Source organism: Leucoraja erinacea, chromosome 16 (genome assembly GCF_028641065.1).
Source record: "Leucoraja erinacea ecotype New England chromosome 16, Leri_hhj_1, whole genome shotgun sequence".
Classification (NCBI taxonomy): Eukaryota; Metazoa; Chordata; class Chondrichthyes; order Rajiformes; family Rajidae; genus Leucoraja; species Leucoraja erinaceus.
The window spans coordinates 24,614,030-24,639,066 of NC_073392.1; the positions used below are offsets into that span (position 1 = coordinate 24,614,030).

At 50.5% G+C, this 25,037-nt stretch overlaps 1 protein-coding gene across 1 annotated transcript in view; it reads right to left on the bottom strand.

The window, feature by feature from the left end:
• Positions 1–21,646, bottom strand: part of lamb2l (laminin, beta 2-like) — a 64,107-nt gene extending 42,461 nt beyond the window's left edge. The window contains 4 exon segments of the mRNA XM_055647914.1: positions 917–1,052; positions 12,872–13,041; positions 18,199–18,271; positions 21,516–21,646. Of these exon segments, the coding sequence (XP_055503889.1) occupies positions 917–1,052; positions 12,872–13,041; positions 18,199–18,241 (349 nt within the window). The 5' untranslated portion in view covers positions 18,242–18,271; positions 21,516–21,646.
• Positions 21,647–25,037: the final 3,391 nt, after the last annotated feature.

Sequence of the window (25,037 nt, forward strand, 5' to 3'; positions counted from 1 at the left end):
CAAGGCCAGACAGGCGGGCAGAGGGCGTGGAGTAGCCTTGCTGGTAAGGAATGAAATTCAGTCCTTAGCAAAGGGTGACATAGGATGAGAAGGTGTAGAGTCCCTGTGGGAAGAGGTGAATAACTGCAAGTGTAAAAAGACTCTAATGGAAGTTATTTACAGGCCCCCAAACAGTAGCCAGGGTATAGCGCCCAAGTTGCATCAAGAAAGGCTTTAGTAGGAATGATGGCAGAGCAACAATGGCAGGAATTTCCGCGGATAATTCGGAAGGTGCTGGGTCATTTCATACCAAAGAGGAAGAAAGATTCCAGGGGGAGAATAAGACGGCCGTGACTGACAAGGGAAGTCAAGGACAACATTGCAAAGATCAGTGGGAGGCCAGAGGATTGGGATGTTTTTAAAGAACAAAGAGTTGTAATAAAAGGCGCTTTTTCAGGTTGGCTGCCAGCGACGAGTGGAGTTCCGCAGGAGTCGGTGCTGGGGCCGCTACTCTTCACGTTGTATATTAATGGTTTTGATAAGGGGATTGAAGGCTTTGTGGCCCGGTTTTGCGATGATGCTAAGATAGGTGGAGGGGCAGGCAGTGTAGAGGAAGCAAGGACTCTGCAGAAGGACTTGGACAGGTTAGGAGGGTGGGCAGAGAAGTGGCAGATGAAATTCAGTACAGCAAAGTGCAGAGTCATGCATTTTGGTAATAAGAATAAAGGCGTCGATTATTTTCTGAATGGAGAGAGAATCCAGAAATCAGAGGTGGAAAGGAACTTGGGAGTGCTGGTGCAGGACTCTCAAAAAGCGAATTTGCCCCATGCATGTGTGAGCTTGCTCTGGGACCAAGCCAGCCTCAGCACCGGGGCATTAGCTCAGAGCCACAGCTGGCATTGCCCTGTGCCCACAGGTTGTGCCGCCTGCCACTCACCATTCTCGGACTGCCACCAGGTCATCTCCCCGGTCCGGTCGCTGAGGTAGATGACATTCTCCACCCGGTGACTGGAACTGCTGGTGTCTGGGTTGTACGGTGCCCGTGAGTCACACTGGAAGCATTTCTTCAGTCCCTGCAACACATACAGAGACAATCCCGCCATTACTGTCACCTCATCTCTCCCCTCTGTCTGCCCCCTTCATTTTGTGTTTAGCGATACAGCACGGAAACTGCCCGCTGGCCCACTGTGCCCATGCCGACCAGCAATCACCCCGTGCACTAGCACTGTCCCACACACTTGGGCCGATTTACAATTTTACCAATGCCAATTCACCTACAAACCTGCACATCTTTTGGATGTGGGAGGGAATCAGATCACCCAGAGGAAACCCACGTGGTCACAGGGAGAACGTGCAAACTCCACACAGACAACACCCGTGGTCAGGACCAAACCCGGGTCTCTGGCACTGCACCATTGTGCCACTCAGGATACAACGAACACAAAGTGCTGGAGCAACTCAACAAATCAGGCAGCATCTCTGGAGAAACATAGAAACATTGAAATTAGGTGCAGGAGTAGGCCATTCGGCCCTTCGAGCCTGCACCGCCATTCAATAAGATCATGGCTGATCATCCAGCTCAGTATCCCGTACCTGCCTTCTCTCCATACCCCCTGATCCCCTTAGCCACAAGGGCCACATCTAACTCCCTCTTAAATATAGCCAATGAACTGGCCTCAACTACTCTCTGTGGCAGAGAGTTCCAGAGATTCACCACTCTCTGTGTGAAAAAAGTTCTTCTTATCTCGGTTTTAAAGGATTTCCCCCTTATCCTTAAGATGTGACCCCTTGTCCTGGACTTCCCTAACATCGGGAACAATCTTCCTGCATCTAGCCTGTCCAACCCCTTAAGAATTTTGTAAGTTTCTATAAGATCCCCTCTCAATCCCCTAAATTCTAGAGAGTATAAACCAAGTCTATCCAGTCTTTCTTCATAAGACAGTCCTGACATCCCATGGAGAACATGGTGAGGTGACATTTTTCGGGTCGGGGCCATTCTTCAGATCCTGATCTATAGATGTCATCTGTGCTGAGTTACTGTGTGCCCTGTGTGTAAACCAGCATCTGCAGTTCCTTATGTCTACAATTCGCCCGCCTGGTCAATAAACCTGTGCGGGAGAAATCCAGAGAAATCCTCAGAGTAACATCAACCTCCCACACTCCACCAGGCTGTGAGCAGCTGGCTATTAACGGCACAATGTCACTACGAGAGGTTGGTGAGGTCGGGGCAGTGCGATGGAGGGGGAGAAACTGGCGGAATGGAACAGAGGCCTTACAGTGGCCGCGTGGGACGGGGTGCAATCAGAGAGATGCAATACAAGGAACTGCAGGTGCTGGGTTACAAAAAAAGACACAAAATGCTGGAGTAACTCAGCAGGTCAGGCAGCATCTTTGGAAAACATGGATAGGTGACATTTCAGGTCAGGATCGTTCTTAGTTTTTAGAGAAACAGCATAGAAATAGGCTCTTCGGCGCACCGAGTCCACGCCAACAAGCGACCACTTGTACACTAGCACTATCCTAAACACTACGGACAATGGCCAATTAACCTAGAAACCCGCACATCTTTGCCTTGTGGAAGGAAACCAGAGCACTCCCACAAACCCACATGGTCACAGGGGGAATGTGCAAACTCTGTACAGACAGCACCTGTTGGCAGGATTGAACCCCGGTCTCTGGCGCTGTAAGGCAGCAACTCTACCACTGCTCCACCCCAGAGACGATTAGAATCAAAGGGATTCGCAACGGGACCACACGCTGGGACTGCCTGATGTTTAATGCAGGTGTTCTCCATCAGCGGAGGGGAAGAAGCGCTGTTTGTCCCTCCCACACAGCCCCTACCTGACCCGTGAATCCCTTTGTGTTTTGTTCTCCACTTTGACAAACGCAGGCTTTCAACAAACCTATTCTCCCTCTCCTGCCAAGTCTCTGTGTTTATCTTCCCGAGATATTTCAGGAACGGGCTTTCTCAGGGGCAGCCATTGTCTTGCCGCTGAAGGACCAGTGCAGACTTGTAGGGCACAGAGACAGCGGGCTGGATGTGAGACAGACAGGGGCGGGCGTGGGCCGGCTGAAACACCAGCTCTGCCTGGCACATGCACAGAGGGTGAGTGGCGGAGGCAGGTCACCAGATCACACACGGAGACAGGTCACCAGGTCACACACGGGGACAGGTCACACACGGAGCCAGGTCACACACGGAGACAGGTCACCAGGTCACACACGGAGACAGGTCACACACAGAGACAGGTCACCAGGTCACACACGGAGACAGGTCACACACGGAGACAGGTCACCAGGTCACACACGGAGACAGGTCACCAGGTCACACACGGAGACAGGTCACCTGCCTGCCCAACACCTGGACCGTTCATCCTTGACTGCAAACGGGTCTGAGATTCACAGTGATGAAGGAATGGAGATTACGAGGTTTCCAGCAACACACTCTGCCCTCCCAAGTTACAGCCTTGCTGAACTACCGCAAGCCACTTGCCTAGAGCCACACAGCACAGAAAAGGCCCTTCGGCCCAACTTGCCCCATCTACACTACTCCCACCTGCCCGCGTTTGGCTCACATCCCTGTACCTGTCTAAATGTTTCTTAAACGCTGTGGTTGTCCCTGCCTCAAGTTCCTCCTCTGGCAGCTCATTCCAGACACCACCACTCTTGTTCTCACTGGGGGGGGGATCAATGACAGTGGTGTCTTGGTTCCAGCTCTGGACTGGTGGCCTCAACTGTGACACAGTCGGTACAGCCGCTGCCTCACAGCGCCAGAGACCCAGGTTTGATCCTGATCTCGGATCTGATCTGTGTGTGTGTGGAGTTTGCACCTGTGACCGCGAGGGTTTCCTCCGGGTGCTCCAGTTCCCTCCCGCATCCCAAAGACGTGCAGGTTTGCAGGTGAATTGGCTTCTGTAAATTGTCCCTGGTGTGTAGGGAGTGGATGAGAAAGTGTGATAACATGGAACTAGTGTGGACGGGTGATCGATGGCCGGCGTGGACTCGGTGGGCCGAACGGCCTGTTTCCAAGCTGTATCTAAAACGCTCACAGTCTTATCCCCAGGGTAGAGGATTCTAAAGCTAGAGGGCACAGGCATAAGGTGAGAGATTTAAGAGGGACCTCGGAGGGTAGTCAGCGTTTGGAACGGGTTGCCAGAGGAAGCTATGGCTGTGGATGTAATTATGACATTTAAAGGATATTTGGACAGATATATGGATAGGAAGGGTTTAGAGGGATATGGGCCAAATGTAGGCAAATGGGACTAGCCCAGTGTGGCAACATTAAAGTGGGCCAGAGGACCTGTTCTTGTGCTGTAAGGCTTTACAGACAGCTCATAGTTGCAGGTTTGTCAAAGAATTCTGACTATCTCGGGTTGGAATTCCTTGGTCTTGTTCCAACAAACACCCTGAGAGCACATATTCATAAATTCCTCCTCTCTGGGCTATAAATTCTGAGGGAGTGGACAACGAGGGGGTGGGGGGGGGGGGGGGGGGGGGGGGGGGGGGGGGGGGGAGAGGAGGGCAGATGTGCGGCACAAGGTCAGTCAGAGGCCTCACGCCCACCTTAGTGCGGGGAACAGAGAGGCCAGACCAGCGGAGAGGGGTGGGGGGGCACTGAGGGAGGGGGGTGGTGCAGAAGGAACCTGACTACAGGTGCTGCCTGTACAGAGTTTGCACGTTCTCCCTGTGACTGCGTGGGGTTTCTCCGGGTGCTCCGGTTTCCTTCCACACTTCAAAGACATGTGGGTTTGTGGGTTAATTGGTTTCAGTAAAATTGTAAATTGTCCCTAGTGTGCAGGATAGTGCTAGTGTGCGGGGTCGTGGTGGATTTGGTGGGCCGCAGGGCCTGTTTCCGCGCTGTATCTCTGAAGCGTAAAGATCAAAATTCCCCTACTAAAAGGCAGTCCCATTTTCCTGCATTTGCTCCATACCCCACTAAACGTTTTCCATGCATATACGTTTTCTTTTGAATAAGACGGAGGGATGTGAATGGTTTTCTGGCAGCTGCAGGGAGCTGTGGGTGCTGGGTTTGAAGGCACGTTCACGGGGGTTCAGTGAGCTGGTTCTGCCCAACAGCACCAGAGACATTCTCCACTCAATGGGTCACTGCAGCGCACAAAGCCGTGACTGCCTGGCAGCTGCCTCTCCCGCTCCCCACCTTCCCTCCCCACTATCTGTCACACACCCGGGTGTGCCACTCCACCCATCCCAGAGCTCCTAGCCCTCCCCAGCCCGTCCCACAGCTGCTAGTCAATCCTCTGAACGCCTGGACTGTGGCCGAGGTACTTGGGGCAAGGTTACAAGTGAACACCCGCAGTCTTTTCCCCCGGGCCAGAGGATTCTAAAACTAGAGGGCACAGGCTTAAGGTAAGGGGAAAGAGATTTAAATGGGACCTCAGGGGCAACTTTTTCAGGGTAGGTAATCCGTATCTGTAACGAGCTGCCAAAAGAAGCTACAGACACACATACAATCTTCCTCCTGCTCGTTGTTTTGCTCACATTTGCCTTCGCTGCTCTTTGACTTCCAATGAAAGCCCTCACATCTGTCACTGAGACATTCACCAACCACACAGGCTCTAGCTTCCCTCCTGATCTCTCTGTCATCCCCCCCCCTTCTCACTCTCTCTCTCACTCTCTCCGACTCTTTCTATCACTCTCCGTGTCCTTCTCTCCCTCTCCCTGCCTCTCCCTCCCTCTCTCTGTCCCACTCTGTCTGTCTCTCCCTTCCTTTCTCTCTCTCTCTCCCTTTATCTCTCTCACTCTCTCTTCCAAACTCTCTCTCCCTCTCTCTTCCAAACTCCACCGGATACAAGCCTAGCCGAGCCTGCCCTACCTACCCCTGGAAAATGACCCACCCACAGAGTAATCAGTGGAACGTTCTCTGAACTGCTTCCAACCTATAAACATATATTTTACAGATAAGGAAACAACTACTCTACACATTCTCCAGACGTGACCTCACCAATGCCGAGTACAAATCAGACGTGACCTCCCCAGTTTGCACTGAATTCCCTTTGCAATCGACAACAACATTCTGAGTAAAACACAAAGTGCTGGAGTAACTCAGGGGGTCAGGCAGCATCTGTGTAGGGAGTGGACAGACGCCGGGACCCTTCTTCAGACTGATGGAGTAGGGGGGAGAAAGTTGGAAAAGGGAAGTGGGGGCGGGACAAAGCCTGAGGAGTGATAGGTGGATACAGGTGAGAGGGGTACTTGGAAGATGGGTGGAGTAAGTGGGGAAAAAAGACAGCCGATAGTTCAGACTGACCTGAAACCTTGCCTGTCCATGTTCTCCAGAGATGCTGCCTGACCTACTGAGTTACTCTAGCACTCTATCTTTTTTTGTAAACCAGCATCTGCAGTTCCTTGTGATTGCAAGGTGAAAAGGAGACAAAAGGGAGTCAGATAAGCAGAGAAGAGGAGGAGTGAAATGTGAAGCTGGAGGGAGGGATATAGAAAGGGAAGGGGGAGAGTGGGGGGTAAAAGGGAAATGGGGGATGGGAGATGAGCGTGGGGAGATGAGCGGAGAGATTGGGGGTGGCCGATAGTGGGGGAGATGTGTGCACAGGAATGGGGGGGGGAGGGGGGGTATGACTTGAAATTGGAGATTACAAGCTTTGCACTCTGTTGGTATTCGGGATTACGATGTTCCTGCTCCCGAGGCATTTTGTGCATCGGGTCCAGGGAATGAATACGGTGACACCACTGGCAGGGCCGTGACTGGACGGTGACCAGCGCGGGATGCTCAGTATTCCAGCTTCCAACATGGTCCAGGGGGTCGATCAGGGAAGGTATCAGAGTGCGGATGAGTCACAGGTACCAACTCCACCTTCGAAGAGATCTGCAGAGTGGTGAACACTGCCCGGTCCATCACTGGGATTTACAGGAGGTACTGCTGAACAAGGCAGCCAGCATCATCACAAACCCACACCATCCTGGCCACGCTCTCATCTCACTGCTACCATCGGGAAGAAGGTACAGGAGCCTGAAAACCGTGACCTCCAGGTTCAGGAACAGCTTCTTCCCAGCAACCATCAGACTCTTGAACACTGCACAACACTAACCTCAGCAACTGTGATCTACTATGGACTGTGCCTTTGGATGCACTACCCTGTATTATGCTGACATAGTATTACGGTTAATAATATTGTTATTATTGATTAGTTTATATTTATCTGCACGTTATTGTATTTACGGGCTTGTTACGCTACAGCATGTAAGAGTTTCATTGTTCCGTTTTGGTCACTAATACAATTAAACTCTCTTGACTCCGAGAAGAATCCCGTCCTGAAACGTCACCTGTCCGTTGCCCCCTACAGATGCTGCCTGGCCACTGAGTTCCGTCACCACTTTGTGATTTTACTGAAGATTTCAGTCTCCACAGTTCCTGGTGTCTCTAAAGTCCCTCCTGGAATCAATTTGGTGAGTCTCTTCTGCACCCTCTCCGAAACCGTGACATCTTTCACCCTGGTCATTCCGCGACTGTCATTGCTCCTCCCGCCAGTACAAATGACAATTAAACGCTCTGGACTGTTGCGATATAGAAGCAGTGAAAATACTGAAAAGCAGAGGAAAGAGAGCATAGCAAAAGGATTTGAGTATAGGAGCGGGGAGGTTCTACTGCAGTTGTACAGGGTCTTGGTGAGACCACACCTGGAGTATTGCATGCAGTTTTGGTCTCCTAATCTGAGAAAAGGCATTGTTGCCATAGAGGGAGTACAGAGAAGGTTCACCAGACTGATTCCTGGGATGTCAGGACTTTCATATGAAAAAAGACTGGATAGACTCGGTTTGTACTCGCTAGAATTTAGAAGATTGAGAGGGGATCTTATAGAAACTTACAAAATTCTGAAGGGGTTGGACAGGCTAGATGCAGGAAGATTGTTCCCGATGTTGGGGAAGTCCAGAACAAGGGGTCACAATTTAAGGATATGGGGGAAATCCTTTAGGACCGAGATGAGAAAAAAAATGTTCACACAGAGAGTGGTGAATCTGTGGAATTCTCTGCCACAGAAGGTAGTTGAGGCCAGTTCATTGGCTATATTTAAGAGGGAGTTAGATGTGGCCCTTGTGGCTAAAAGGATCAGGGGGTATGGAGAGAAGGCATGTACAGGATACCGAGTTGGATGATCAGCCATGATCTTATTGAATGGCGGTGCTGGCTCGAAGGGCCGAATGGCCAACTCCTGCACCTAATTTCTATGTTTCTAAGAGGCGAGGGGGGCAGGAGGAGAGGGGGGCATATACACAACCCCAAAATGTCACCTCTCTGAGGGTTAAAGCATAAATTGGGAACCATCAAAAACATGCTGGCAAGGAATGGTGAATAACATGAGAAACATGAATCTGAAAATTGAAGCAACGAAACTGTTAGTTTAATATCATCACGAGATACACTGAGGAGCTTTGTCTGCCAGCTTTCCACACAAATCACACTTTTTTTTAATTTGCACTCTCTCTGTGACTGTAACACTATAACTCAGTAACACTGCATGAGTACAATAGACACACACACACACACACGGGCAAAGAGAAAAATAAATCCCAGTGCAGAATATAGTGTTACAGCATTAATGTTACATTTAATAGGAACCCGAGGGGCAACTTTTTTACACAGACGGTGGTGATTGAATTGAGCTTGAAGAAGGGTTCCATCCCGAAAAGTCACCTATCCACATTCTCCAGAGATGCTGCCTGACCTGCTTAGTTACTCCAGCACTTTGTGTCTACCTTCTCTCTAAACCTTTGCTATCCATGTACCTGCCCAGGTGTCTTTTTAAGATTGAAACTAGGACCAGGTTGTGATGGAGTCTGGGAGAGTGGCCCTCTCCCGATGGGGATGGTTATTTGGTGGAGTTTGGCGATGCCAAGTTTACTTCCACTCCGTACGTGTCCACAGATTCACACGGGAATGACCTTGGGCGGTTTGCCCTCTGACCCCGGTGGGCTGAGAGACTGACCAGGCCTGCGAGTGCGTGTGTATGCGTGTGCGGTGTTCTGACATGGCTATCACTGTTGCCACATACCTCATCACATTCCGATTCCCACGTCAACAAAATCTGTCCGAGCCAACTTTAACCTCACCACTTTGCACAAACACCTCTCCTCATGGGAAGGAGTGCCGTTATATAGGGAAGTCCCAGAGATGAATGAGGCTATTGTTCACCACTCCGTCTGCATCACCATATAACAATTACAGCATGGAAACAGGCCATCTCGACCCTTCTGGTCCGTGCCAAACACGTATTCTCCCCATATACCTGCGCTCAGACCATAACCCTCCATTCCTTTCCCGTCCATATAACTATCCAATTTATTTTTAAATGATAAAAACAAACCTGCCTCCACCATCTTCACTGGAAGCTCATTTCACACAGCCACCACTTTCTGAGTAAAGAAGTTCCCCCTCATGTTACCCCTAAACTTCAGTCCCTTAATTCTCAAGTCATGTCCCCTTGTTTGAATCTTCCCTACTCTCAGTGGGAAAAGCTTATCCACGTCAACTCTGTCTATCCCTCTCATCATTTTAAAGATCTCTATCAAGTCCCCCCCCCTTAACCTTCTGCGCTCCAAAGAATAAAGCCCCAACTTGTTCAACCTTTCTCTGTAACTTGGTTGCTGAAACCCAGGCAACATTCTAGTAAATCTCCTCTGTACTCTCTCCATTTTGTTGACATCCTTCCTATAATTAGGCGACCAAAATTGTACACCATACTCCAGAATTGGCCTCACCAATGCCTTGTACAATTTTAACATTACATCCCAACTTCTATACTCAATGCTCTGATTTATAAGGGCCAGCACACCAAAAGCTTTCTTTACCACCCTATCTACATGAGATTCCACTTTCAGGGAACTGTGCACAGTTATTCCCAGATCCCTATGTTCACCTGCATTCTTCAATTCCCTACCATTTACCATGTACGTCCTATTTTGAATTGTCCTGCCAAGATGTAGCACCTCACACTTATCAGCATTAAACTCCATCTGCATCTTTCAGCCCACTCTTCCAACTGGCATAAATCTCTCTGTAGACTTTGAAAATCTACCTCATTATCCACAACCCTATCTTAGTATCATCTGCATACTTACTAATCCAATTTACCACACCATCATCCAGATCATTGATGTACATGACAAACAACAGTGGACCCAACACAGGTCCCTGTGGCATCCCACTAGTCACTGGCCTCCAACCTGACAAACAGCCATCCACCATTACTCTCTGGCGTCTCCCATTCAGCCACTGTTGAATCCATCTTGCTACTCCACCATTAATACCCAACCATTGAACCTTCTTAACCAACCTTCCGTGAGGAACCTTGTCAAAGGCCTTACTGAAGTCCATATAGACAACATTACTGCTTTACCCTCATCAATTTCCCGAGTAACCTCTTCAAAAAATTCAAGAAGATTAGTCAACCATGACCTTCCAGGCACAAATCCATGTTGACTGTTCCTAATCCGACCCTGTTTATCCAGATGCTTATATATATTATCTCTAAGTATCCTTTCCATTAATTTGCAGGTCTATAATTGCTAGGTCTATAATTGCTAGGTTTACTCTTAGAACCCTTTTTAAACAATGGAACAACATGCGCAGTACGCCAATCCTCGGGTACTATTCCCGTTTCTAATGACATTTGAAATATTTCTGTCATAGCCCCTGCTATTTCTACACTAACTTCCCTCAATGTCCTAGGGAATATCCTGTCCAGACCTGGAGACTTATCCACTTTTATATTTCTCAAAAGTGTCAGTACTTCCTCTTCTTTGAATCTCATAGTTTCCATAGCTGCTCTACTTGTTTCCCTTACCTCACATAATTCAATATCATTCTCCTTGGTGAATACCGAAGAAAATAAATTGTTCAAATCTCCCCCATTTCTTTTGGCTCTGCAGATAGCTGTCCACTCTGACTCTCTAATGGACCAATTTTATCCCTCGTTATCCTTTTGCTATTAATATAGCTGTAGAAGAAACCCTTTGGATTTACTTTCACCTTACTTGCCAAAGCAACCTCATATCTTCTTTTAGCTTTTCTAATTTCTTTCTTAAGATTCTTTTTACATTCTTTATACTCCTCAAGCCCCTCATTTACTCCATGCTGCCTATAATTATTGTAGATCTCTCTTTTTCCGAACCAAGTGTCTAATTTCCCTTGAAAACCAGGGCTCTTTCCAATTTTTACTATTTCCTTTCAACCGAACAGGGACATAAAGATTCTGTACTCTTAAAATTTCACCTTTAAATGTCCTCCATTTCTCTTCCACATCTTTCCCATAAAACAAACTGTCCCAATTTACTCCTTTTAAATCCTTTCGCATCTCCTCAAAGTTAGCCTTTCTCCAATCAAAAATCTCAACCCTAGGTCCAGTTCTGACCCTCTCCATAATTATATTGAAACTAATGGTATTGTGATCACTGGTCCCGAACTGTTCCACAACGCATACCTCTGCCACCTGACCCGTCTCATTTCCTAACAGGAGGTCCAGCACCGCCCCTTCTCTAGTAGGTACTTCTATGTATTGCTGCAAAAAAATATCCTGCACACATTTTACAAACTCCAACCCATCCAGCCCATTTACAGAATGTGTTTCCCAGTCTATGTGTGGAAATTGAAATCTCCCACAATCACTACCTTGTGCTTACTACTAATATCTGCAATCTCCTTACATATTTGCTCTTCCAATTCTCGCTCCCCTTTTGGCAGTCTATAATACACCCCTATTTATTCTGTGTCTGTGTCCCCACGTCCTTTTATTCTGTGTCTGTGTCCTCTGGTCCTAGATTCTCCCACATGGAAACATCTTCTCCACATCCAGTCTATCCAGGCCTTCATTATAAAGATAGACAAGGGTCTGAAGAAGGATCTTGTCCCGAAATGTCACCTATTCCTTTTCGCCAGAGATGCTGCCTGACCCGCTGAGTTACTCCAGCACTTTGTGTCCACCTTTGGTATAAACCAGCATCTGCAGTTCCTTTCTACACATCGCAGTATAAAGTTGCTTCACGACTTCCTGACTCGTGTAGTCAATGCCCTGATTGATGAAGGCATGGGTACGTAGGCTTTCTCTACCACCCTGAGCCCATGTGTTGCCACCTGCAAGGCAGGAGGGTGCAGGGAAGCTGCGCGTGCTGGGTGATTGTATCTCCACCTATACCGCCATTATAAAACTGCCGCCTGCTTGGTCTCCTTGCATCGTCCACAGCCTCCACACTGCCAGCTTCACTCTGAAGTTGTTTATCAGCCCTGAGTTAGACAAAACAACATGCCGACCGGCGCTATCACGAGCATCTCAGGCAGTCAGTGATGGAGATAAGGGTTCTTCCACATCAGAGGCATGTGTCTGCGCTGCAACACTGATGTATCTTCACACGCACTTATCCCATCTCCCTCCACATTCCCAGTCACGTCGGGCCCAGAGACCCACACAGAGTGCAATCAGACCGGGGGAGAGTTTGACATTTTGACCTCAGAGATTACAGCGCAGAAACAAACAGGCCTTCGGCCCACGAGTCCGTGCCCGACCCAGTGAGCGCCCCCAGTGAATTTTACAGAAGCCAATTAAACCTGCAAACGGTTTGTCTTTGGAGGTGGGAACAGGAATACGTGGAGAAACCACACGTGGCCACATGGAGAGCGTGCAAACTCCATACAGACAGCATCCGTGATCAGAACCCGAGTCTCTGGAGCTGTGAGGCAGCAACTGTGGGGGGAGAAATGGAAGAACAATGCGGACAGATTGCAGAGAGTTGTGGATGTAGCCCAGTCCCTCCCCACCATTGACTCCATCCACACCACGCTGCCTCGGGGAAGCAGCCAACATACGCAAGGATTTGTCCCACTCTCTCCCACTGTCACTCCACGTCTCTGAGTGCTGGCACCTACCTGCAGGTGGCTGACGATGCAGTAATTGGCTGGGCCCCGCAGGCCGCAGGTGGAGGTGGTGGTCAGGTTGTGGGCTCGGCCCACCAACAGGTTGCCCGTGGCAGGGTAACAACTGCCCTCCATGCATCCGTGCGGCAGCGAGGGCAGCTCCTGGGCACAGCTGCCCACAGCTGCAGAGAAACAGAACAGGGTCACAGAGTTAGCGAGGCGTAGTCTTACAGAGGGGCACAAAATCTCCAGGGATTTTTACACAAGCTACCGGCAGAGGTTGGGCAGGCTAGGACTTTACTCGTTGGAGCACAGGTGGATGAGCGGTGATCTTATGTATGTGTATAAAATCATGAGGGGAATAGATTAAGGAAATCAAGAACCAGAGGACATAGGTTTAAGGTGAGAGGAGAAAGATTTAATAGGAATCAGAGGGACAACTTTTCCACACAGGATGGTGGGTGTATGGAACGAGCTGCCAGAGGAGGTAGATGAGGCAGGGACGATAACAACATTTGAAAGACATTTGGACAGGTACATGGATAAGAAAAATGTTCCCAATGATGGGAGAGTCCAGAACCAGGGGCCACAGTCTGAGAATAAAGGGGAGGCCATTTAAAACTGAGATGAGAAAAAACTTTTTCACCCAGAACGTTGTGAATTTGTGGAATTCTCTGCCACAGAAGGCAGTGGAGGCCAATTCACTGGATGAATTTAAAAGATAGTTAGAGTTCTCAGGGCTAGCGGAATCAAGGGATATGGGGAGAAGGCAGGCACGGGTTACTGATTGTGGATGATCAGCCATGATCACAATGCATGGCGGTGCAGGCTTGAAGGGCCGAATGGCCTCCTCCTGCACCCTATTTTCTATGTTTTAACAAAAAGGTTTACAAGAATATGGGGCCAAAAAGGGGCAGGTAGGACCTAGTGTAGATGGGGCAGTATTGTCAATGCGGAGGCTTGTCAATGAGGCGGCGAAGGGCCAGTTTCTGTGCCTGTGACAGTGTCACGTTGTGAGTGTGTGTGAGCGTGGGCTGGGTCTATATCTGAGCGATCCGTGAGTGTGAGTGGGGCTGGGGACAGTGAGTGAGTGTGAGTGGGGCTGGAGAGGGTGAGTGAGTGAGTGTGAGCGGGGCTGGGGTGAGTGAGTGTGAGCGTGGCTGGAGAGAGTGAGTGAGTGTGAGTGGGGCTGGGACAGACAGTGCAGGGGGAGAGAAGCTGAGAGGAGGCGGGGAGGGTTTCATTATGTGCTGGCTCTGGGTCTGACTGCAGGAGGAGAGAGGTCGGGTGTGAAAGGGAGGCAGTGGATGTGTGACAGTCCCGGCCCGTTGCCTGGATACAGGGACAAAGCCGGTTCACATGGGGCAGGCAGGCTGGGAACAAAGTCCCACGGCTGGGATATGGGCCAGACCCGGGGAAATGTGTCTAGCTGAGATGGTTGTGCCGAAGGGCCTGTTTCTGTGCCCGGTGACTCAATGATTGAGTGGGCACAGAGTTGGTGGGGGAGACCATGCCTGGAATGGAGGGCACGACAATCAAACAGCACAGAAATAGACCCTTCAGCCCACCGAGTCCGTGCTAACCAGCAATCTCCCCACACACTGGCACTATCCTACACACTAGGGACAATTTACAATTTACAAACCCAATTAACCTACAAGCCTGCACGTCTTTGGGGCACCCGGAAAAAACCCACGTGGTCACAGGGAGAACGTACAAACTCCACACAGACAGCACCCACAGTCAGGATCAAACCTGGGTTTCCAGCGCTAAGGCAGAAACTGTTCCGCTGTGTCATTGTGCTGCTCCAATCTGTAGCTAGACTTTATTCCATGCCAATCTGATAGCTCCCACACAACCAGCTTTTATAACTGTAATGCTGCCAAAGGTCTTTAACTGTAGACTTTCCCCTCCAAAAGTGCAACACCTTACACTTGCTCAGATTAAACTCCATCTGCCATGTCTAAGCCCATTTCTGCAGCTGATCTACATCCCACTGTACATTGTGACAGCCCTCATCAATCCATAACCTCATCAAACTATTCCATTCATCCCCTCATTACCAACGGCACTCTCACTCTCACATACACACACACACTCTCGCATGTGCACACTCTCACATGCATACAGACACTACCACTCACTCATACACAGAGGCGCGCACACACACACACACACACACAGGGCGCGCACACACACACACAGGGCGCGGGCGCGCACACACACACACACAGGGCGCGCACACACACACACAGGGCGCGCACACACACACACACAGAGTCAAGAGAGTTTATTGTCATGTCCCTGATGGGACAATGAAATTCTTGCTTTGCTTCAGCGCAACAGAACATAGTAGGCATTGATTACAAAAACAGATCAGTGTGTCCATATACCATTATATAAATATATATACACATGAATAAATAAACTGACAAAGTGCAAATATCAAATAATGAATGGGTTATTAATGTTCAGAGTTTTGTCCGAGCCAGGTTTAATAGCCTGATGACTGTGGGGAAGTAGCTTTTCCTGAACCTGGTCGTTGCAGTCTTCAGGCTCCTGTACCTTCTACCTGAAGGTAGCAGGGAGATGAGTGTGTGTCCAGGATGGTGTGGGTCCTCGATGATACTGCCAGCCTTTTTGAGGCAGCGACTGCGATAGATCCCCTCGATGGTAGGGAGGTCAGAGCCGATGATGGACTGGGCAGTGGTTACTATTTGTAGTTTTTTCCTCTCCAGGATGCTCAAGTTGCCGAACCAAGCCACGATGCAACCGGTCAGTATGCTCTCTACTGTGCACCTGTAGAAGTTAGAGAGAGTCTTCCTTGACAATCCGACTCTCCGTAATCTTCTCAGGAAGTAGAGGCGCTGATGTGCTTTCTTAATAATTACATCAGTGTTCTCGGACCAGGAAAGATCTTCAGAGATGTGCACGCCCAGGAATTTGAAGCTCTTGACCCTTTCAACCATCGACCCGTTGATATAAACGGGGCTGTGGGTCCCCATCCTACTCCTTCCAAAGTCTGCAATCAGTTCCTTGGTTTTGCTGGTGTTGAGGGCCAGGTTATTGTGCTGGCACCATATGGACAGTCACTCGATCTCTCTTCCATACTCTGACTCATCCCCATCAGTGATACGTCCAATAACAGGGGTGTAGTCAGCATGATGGAGTTTGCACTATGACCAGCTACGCAGTCATGAGTATAAAGTGAGTACAGCAGGGGGCTGAGCTCGCAGCCTTGAGGTGCTCCCGTGCTGATTATTATCACACACACGCACAGACATACACAGAGGCAGAGGCACACAGACACACACACACACAGACACACACACACAGACACAGACACACAGACACAGACACACAGACAGATACACAGAGGCAGAGGCACACAGACACACACAGAGACACACACACACAGCGGTATCTGAACTACAGATACTGCCCCCTCTCCCACCCTCTCTGGCAGTCTCCCCCCTCGCGTATATCCACTCTACTACTGAAGACCAGATCACAGGCACTTATTTCAGACACCTACTATGGGCTGGAAGAGCAGAGAGCGGCTGTGAGTGAAAGGGAGACGGCTGAAACACCTCCGCAGCTGACAGGTTACTTGGTGCCACTCGTAGTCACACAGGCCGTTCGGCCCAACATGTCCATGCCGGCCAACATGCCCCGTCTACACGAGTCTCACCTGCCCATGTTTGGCCCAGATCCCTCTAAACATTTCCTATCCATGTCGCTGTCCAAGTGTCTATAAAATTCTGTTATTCTAGCTGCCTCAACTACCTCCTCTGGCAGCTTGTTCCATACACCCACCACCCATGTCTCCCCCAGCCCCAGCCCCCCCTGGGGAGGTTTTGACAAGCAGCGAGCACTAAAGGCCGGTCTGAGCGACGGCAATGGGGTTTAGTGCAGCTCCCTGACTCCCCACACAATCCAAGCCAGGATCTCTCTCTGCCCCCACCCTCCCTTCCCAGCCGTGGGACTTTGTTCCCAGCCTGCCTGCCCCGTGTGAACCGGCTTTGTCCCTGTATCCAGGCAACGGGCCGGGACTGTCACACATCCACTGTCTCCCTTTCACACCCGACCTCTCTCCTCCTGCAGTCAGACCTAGAGCCAGCACACAATGAAACCCTCCCCTCCTCTCAGCTTCTCTCCCCCTGCACTGTCTGTCCCAGCCCCGCTCACACTCACTCTCCCCAGGCTCACACTCACTCACTCACCCCAGCCCCGCTCACACAGTCACACAAAAACTTCTCTCTACCTCGGTATAGTGACAATAATCAACTAAACTACAGCTGGGAAACAGGCTGTTCAGCCCAACTTGACCAAAATGTGCCCACACCGACCAACGTGCCCCGTCTACACTAGTCCCACCTGCCCACGTTTGGCCCATGTCTATCTAAATCTTTCCAAACATGTACCTGTAGAATAGTATGTCTTTACTATATATATATATATATATATATATATCACCTTTTACATGTCTAAATGCCTTTTACATAGAACAGAACAAAACCAGGCCTTTATACATTCATAGGTTCTAGGTGCAGAATTACACCATTCACCCCATCGTCTATTCCACCATTCTGTCACGACTGATCTATCTTTCCCTCTCAACCCCATTCTCCTGCCTTCTCCCCATAACTCTGACACCTGTACTAATTAAGAATCTGTCAATCTCCACCTTAAAAATACCACTTGACTTGGCTGCCACAGCCGCCCATTCCATTCCATACACCCACCCCCTTCGGTTCCTATTAAATCCTTCCCCCCCTCACCTTAAACCTGTGCCCTCTGGTTCTTGATTCCCTGACTCTGAAACCATCCCAAACGCTCCCCAGCCTCCAGAGGTTCAGAGGCCAATGGGAAAAACGGGAGGTGGCAGCCATGATGCACACAGCAAGATCCCATCAAAAGCAGCTCGAGGACGGACAGGGAATGTGAAGGGGGGGGGGTGACAGCTATTGACCTCAGGACCCAGGAAATTGAAGGGGGGAGAGAGAGGGAGGAGGGGGATGAGGATGAAGGGGGTGAAAAAGGGGAGGGGGAGGGGAGAGGGGAGGAGGGAGAGGGGAGAGGGGAGGGGGAGAGGGAGAGGGGGGGGAGAGGGGAGGAGGGGGAGGGGGGGGGGGGGGGGGGGCGGGGGGGGGGAGGGGGGAGGGGAGAGGGGGGGAGGGGGAGGGGGGGGGAGGGGGGGGGGGAGGGGGGAGGGGGGGGGGGGGGGGGGGGGAGGGGGGAGGGAAGGGGGGAGGGGGGAGGGGGGGGAAGGGAGGGGGAGGAGATGAGGGAGGGGAGAGAAGGGGAGATACAACAGTGCATGTTCTGACAACACTCACCCAGCAGAATGGCGGCCAGTAATCTCATTGCGACACGGCCCATCGGCAGGTAGTGTGGATCAACAGAAGCTTCCTGTGCAGAGCAAACAAAACACTAAATGAGCTCAAGGCTGGGTCTTGTACGTGAGGCCGGTGGTGGTGAGGGTGAACCCAGCTTCCAACTGCAGCAACCCCCCCCCTCCCAGTGTCACTATGGCCCCACGGTGGGGCGCGGGTGCAGGTGGGGACCATGGGTGGTTTGGGGAGGAATCTGGAGATGGTGATGTAGTGAATGGAGGTGTAGGGACCAGAAACGACAGTCTCAACCAGGTGGTTTCATAGCCCAGAATCCTGGAGCCACACACCCTTCGGCCCATCATCTCTGTGCTGACCATTAAACAGTCCCTCAGGCAGGGAGGGTTCCATTACTCCTACTATACCCCCCTGAGGGGGTGGGTGTATGGAATGGATGGTTGCGCAGGCCAAGTCAATGGGTAATTTGTGTTTTGTTCCAGATGCTCACTTCAATCCCCTCTCACCCCTTACACTAAACCCACACAGCAACACAGTGGCAGGATTGCTGCCTCACAGCACTAGAGAACTGGGTTTGTTCCTGACTGCGGGTCCTGTCTATACAGAGTTTGTACGTTCTCCCTGTGACCGTGTGGGTTTTCTCCTGGTGCTCCGGTTTCCTCCCACACTTCAAAGACACGCAGGTTTGTAGGTTAATTGGCTTCCGTTAAATGTAAATTGTCCCTAGTGTGTCGGATAGTGCTGGAGTACAGGGTGACCGCTGGTCGGAGCGGACTGACGGGGCTCAAGGGCCTGTTCCAGTGCTGTATCTTTAAAGTCCAAAGTGAAGTCTAAAGCCGTCTGCTGTCAGACACCCCTGCCATGGGGAAAGGGGCTTTCACTCCCTGCCCCATCTACACCTCTGCAGTCTGGGTTTGTTCTGCTAATTCTTTGTAAGATTAAACCTTGAACTGGGCATTGCCTGCACAAAGTGGACACTCACAGTCTTTTTCCCCCCGGGTAGAGGATTCTAAAACTAGAGGGCACAGGCCTAAGGTGAGAGTGGAGAGATTTAAGCTGGACATCAGGGGGCACCTTTATCAATCAGAGGGTAGTCCATATCTGGAACGGGCTGCCAGAGGAAGCTATAGAAGCGGATACTTTTAAAAGGACATTTGGACAGATATTGATATGAAGGGTTTAGAGGGATATGGGCCAAATGCAGGCAAGTGGGACAAGACCAGTGGGGCAACTTGGTCAGCAGGGATAAAGTGGGCTGAAGGGCCTGTTTCCATGCAGTATGGCTCTGTGATATTAGGACTTCACAATGATAAAATAAAGAGTCACTTAGTAGACATATAGAATGCAGCACAGTTGCAAACTAGACAAATGTCACCTGAGGTCAAATAAACCCTGAGGGAATGTGTGACTAAATGAAGGGAAGGCAGTGGATAAACTGGGAATGAAACCTCCATCAATCACAGTCACACAGCACCGAAACAGGCCCTTCAGCCCACTTTGTCCATGCCGACCAACATGCCCCATCTACACCAGTCCCACCTGTCCACGTTTAGCCCAAATCCCTCTGAATATTTTCTATCCATGTAGGTCCAAGTGTCTTTCAAATGTTGTAATAGCACCCGCCTCAACTGCCTCCTTTAGTTATAGTTTAGAGATACAGGGCAGAAACAGGCCCTTCGGCCCACCGAGACCACCCTGACCAGCGATCCCCGCACTCTAGAGATAATTTACAACATTACTGAAGCCAATTGACCAACAAACCTGTGCGTCTTTGGAATGTGGGGGGAAACCGGAGCACCCGAAGGAAAATCCTCGCGGTCACAGGGAGAACACGTGCAAACTCCGTACAGACAACACCCGGTGTCAGGATCAAACCCGGGTCTCTGATGCTGTGAGGATGGACTCTACCGCTGCGCCCCTGTGCCCCCCCCTCCCCCTCCCCCTCCCCTCCCTCCCCCAACCTCCCCCTCTGGCAGCCCGTTCAATAAACCAACCACCCTCTGAGTGGAGAGCTTCCTGTGAAATCTTTGCTCCCTCTCACTAACAACCCATGAAGGTTTAGGACAGGGTGGAGCAGGAGGAGCGAGGGCAGGGACTGAGAGTGGCCGGGAGGGGAAACTCACTCTGCAGACCGCGGGGAGATCCGGTGGCAGCTGTCCACAAGTTTGCGCCGTTGACTTGGGCGCCTGAATTTGAAGGGCGGGCGGGGTGGTAAGGTTGTAAGAGCGAGGCAGACTGGGGAAGTTTAAACTACGGGAGGTAAGAATAAACAGGAGAGGAGTCAAGAGGCAAGATAATTTAATTGTCCTATGTACCGACAACGGAACAATGAGATTCCTACATAAACACAAGATACAATAAATATCATAAACAAAACTACATTCAATAAATTAGAAACACAAGTTGTTAGTGTCACCAAGACGGTCGATAGTGTCACCAAGACGGTCGATAGTTATAGAGTGTCGTTAACTTGGGGAGAAGCTGTACTTGAACCTGGGGCAGCAACACACACACACCTGGACTGAACAGACCGAGTCTGAGAGAACATCACCAAAACACCTTCAGGATCCCAGCTCGCAGAAACTGCTCAGATCACAGAAAGAAAGCAGCCGTGCCAAACCCAGCCACACACTCTCACAGCTCCCATTGGACGGGGTCTCTCACATCAGGAATTGGGTCAATGTAGTGGAGAGGGTGGGGGGAGAGAGATTAGTAATTGGCCGCTTTTCGCCCAAAGGAGCGGCGGTGGAAAGCGCATTAGGCAGAAGACGGCTCGGCTCCTTCACGGTCACTGCCCTATTTGGGACGGGACAGGCTCCGTCTTTGCCCCCCCCCCTCCCGTCTCCCCCCCCCCCCCCCCCCCCCCTCCCCCCTCCCCCCCCCCCCCCCCTTTTCCCCCAGTCTCCCCTCCCCCCCCCCCCCCCCCCCCCCCCCCCCCTCTCTCCCCAGTCTTTTCCCTAGAGGATTCTAAAACTAGAGGGCACAGGCTTAAGGTGAGAAAGGAGAGATTTAAGAGGGACCTTAGAGATCTTAATTATCAGGGGGCACCTTTTTCACTCAGAGGGCAGCCCGTATCTGTAACGAGCTGCCAGATGCTATAGAAGCAGATACGGTTGCGGCTTTTAAAAGACAGGTCCCCATTAAATCTTCCCCATCTCAGCTTAAACCTATACCCTCTGGTTCTCGATTTCCCTCCTCTGTGTAAAAGACTGTTCACCCTAACTATCCCCCTCATGTTTTACGCCTCTATAACATCACCCCTCAGCCTCCTGCGCGCCAAGAAATACATTCTTAGCCTGCTCAACCTTTCTGTACAACTCTGGCCCTCGAGTCCTGGCAACATCGCCTAATCCGTGCTCTTCGCCTTTCACTGTGGACGCCTCGACTGTAATCACGTTTAGTCTTTCTGTTGACTGGGTAGCAAGCAACAAAAAATGCTTTGTACTTCACTGTACCTTGGTACACGTGACAATAAACTCAGCTAAACTAAATGCGAACTGAACGCAAATTGAATTTGTTTAACGACATCTTTCCTACAGCAGGTTGACCAGAACTGAGCCCTAATATTCCAAATGCAACATCTTGCAGGCCTTCCCATCCTCCCCCTCCCATCCTCTTACCCACCCACAACCCCCCTCCCTCTCCCTCTCCCTCCCTCTCCATGAGGAGGGATCCCCTCACACTGCCCTCACTGCCCTGTCACACCTTTTGTGCGTCAGTCACGGTCAAAGCAGTTGCTATCCTTCCGCTCTCTGACCCAATTAAATCGTTTAATCCTTTCAAACACCACAGTGGGATTACCCGTCACCCTCCACACTGGAGACACAAGGCGACTAGACTGTTTAACCCTTTGTGCTCCATCTGGGCTACTTCCCACTCACTCACACAGACTGGTTCAGTGCCAGGACTCTGCCTCCAGCCCCTTGGGATCCCGACCCAGGTAGTTTCACCAAAACACAGGACCCCAGCAGGAGATTCACTACGGCCCGGTTAGCGAGGTTGCCGCCCACACAAATATTTTATTTTAAAAGAGATGCAGCATGGAAGCAGACCCTTCGGCCCATCGAGTCTGTGCCAACCAGCAATCACCCCGTACACTAGCGATATCCTGCACACTAGGGACAATTTACAATTATATCCAGCCAATTAGCCAAAACCTGTACGCCCGTGGAGTGTGGGAGGAAACCAGAGCACCCGGAGAAAACCCACGCGGTCACAGACAGCGCCCGTCATCAGGATGAAACCTCGGCCTCTAGCGCCGTGAGGCAGCGGTTCGACCCTCTGCGCCACCGTGCCGCCCTATTCGCTGGCGTTTCGCACTGTGCGGATGTACATCAGCCAAGGATATGGGCGGGGAAATGGCAGATGGAGATCCGGGCAAGTGTGAGGTCTTACAACTTGGGGGAATAAGGGGATAAGGGGAATGCAGAAGAGCTTTACCAGGAAGCAAAAAAGGACACCAAGTGCTGGAACAACTCAGCGGGTCAGGCAACATCTCTGGAGGACATGGATGGGTGACGTTTCAGGATGCCGCCTGACTTACAAAACAGTCCAGCACAGAAACAGCCCCTTCGGCCCACTAGGTTCATGCTTAACAAGATGCCAAGATCAGTCTGAAGAAGGGTCTCGACCCCAAACGTGGCCCATTCCTTCTCTCCAGAGATGCTGCCTGTTCCGCTGCCCTGGCCTTTGTTGATCTGACGGCTGCCGACCACACTGTGGACCACCGGCTGCTCCTCAATAAACTCCATGACATGACATGAGGAACTCCACTTGACCAAACTGATTCAACGGCTACTGGAAAGCAGTGGAAACAAAAGAATGGCCTAGCTCAGGGCAGAGTCCTTGCTCTGGTGCTGCTCAATGTATACACTAATACACTAATGATCAGCCAGTGTTCCCAGGGATGAGAAGCTTCATTCACGTTGATGACCTTGGAATAGCAGCCCAGGGCACTCACATAGATGAGGGAGAAGCTGCCCTCTCATCATCCTTAAGACAACGTGACAAACTACTACAAGGACAACCAACTGCAGGCAAACCCAGCTAAGGCCCAAGTTAGCCTGTTCCACCTTTGTAAACGTCAAGCTGGGAGGAAGCTGTCATTAACATGGAATGGTGTCTCTTTGAGACACTGTGCCTCCCCTGTCTACCTTGGAGTCACTCTGGACTGAACCTTCTCCTTCAACCAACACATCGAAAGGGTGCAGGGCAAAGTGAGGACAAGGAACGGCCTCCTACACAAGCCGGCAAATTCGTTGTGGAGTACCGATGCATCCACTCTGTGGTCAACTGCTCTTGCGCTGTGCTACTCTGCTATAGAGTATGCTGGCCCTGTTTGGGAGAGATCATCTCATGCAAAGAACGTTGATGCCACCCTTATTGACAGCTACAGATGCATCACTGGCTGCCTACAACTAACGGATGTGGATAGCTTGCACGTCTTGGCCGGTGTTGCTCCACCAGGAATCGGCAGATTAGTTGCAAGTTGGGGACACCCGCCATTCCTGCCACTCCCATCACCCAGCCCCAAAACGGCTTCCTTCACACAGTCCAGCCACTGTCACTGTCACTGTCACAGTCTCCTCAAGCAACCAGGCTAGCCTTGTGGGAAAAGAAACACAGTGAAAACCGCCACCACGTAAAGATGTCAATCCCAACCAAGGAACAGCTATCACTGGTCACAGGTGTGACTGGAAAACCTGGAAGTCCCTCACGAGGCTTTGTACCGGGATGGGTCGATGTAAGGCCAACATGAGCACATGGGGCCATGCAGATGTGACAGACGCAGAATGTGGAACATCTGTATCATCCAAGCCACACCTACTAAGATGCCCACTTCTTGGTGAACTACGCTGCCTGGAAGATCTAGCGGGGACCTACGAGAAGGCTGTCCACTGCACCGAACATTTGAAACATAGATGGTGGACACGAAGGAAGACGCCAGCATTTTGTGTCTACCTTCAAATTAAACCAGTTCCTTCCTACACACGATAGCCAAGATAAACCAATCTTCTCTCCCTGCACGTGATCTATATTCCTCCATTTCCTGCATGTCCATGCACTTACCTCAAAGCCTCTGAAATCACTATTGTATCTGCCTCCACCTCCACCCCTGGCAGTATGCTCCAGGCCCCCACCACGCTGTTTAAAAACCTTGGCCCACACATCTTTAAACTTTGCCCCACTCACCTTAAAGCTACGCCTTCTAGAGACAGCACTCAAACAGACCCTTCGACTCAACTCCAACACATCTACACCAGTCCCACTTGTGTTTGAAAGGATGAAGCGATCTGAGTGAAAAATATTCCCCTCGAGATCCTATTTAATCTCCCCCCCCATCTTAAACCTCTGTCCTCTGGTTCACCCCCCCGCCCTGGGTAAAAGATTCTGTGCATTCACGCTATCGATTCCCCTCAAGATACATCTGTAGTCTTTGACATTTGCACCATGTGAAAATCAACCCCTCGTATACACCACTATGGTGCCTGTCCGTTGGCGGGGGACCAGGCGCCACCACACTAGTGAGTAAGTAATTTGTATTTATATTGCACTTTTAAATCAAATCATGTTGAAGCCAAAGTGTTTTACAGAGAAAAAATAAATTACCATAAATCCATATAAAATAAAAAAGAAGAAAAAAAAACCCTGTCAAACTCTTTCCCGTCACATCTCCTGTGAACGTTGCCCCTCTCACTGGAGCTTTCTGCCCTCTGGTCTTTGACATGTCCACCTTGAGGAAAATGCTGGGAATGTCTGCACTATTACTGCCTCACATACTTGTATAAACTTCCACCAAGGTCTTCCCTCAGCCTCTAACGCTCCGG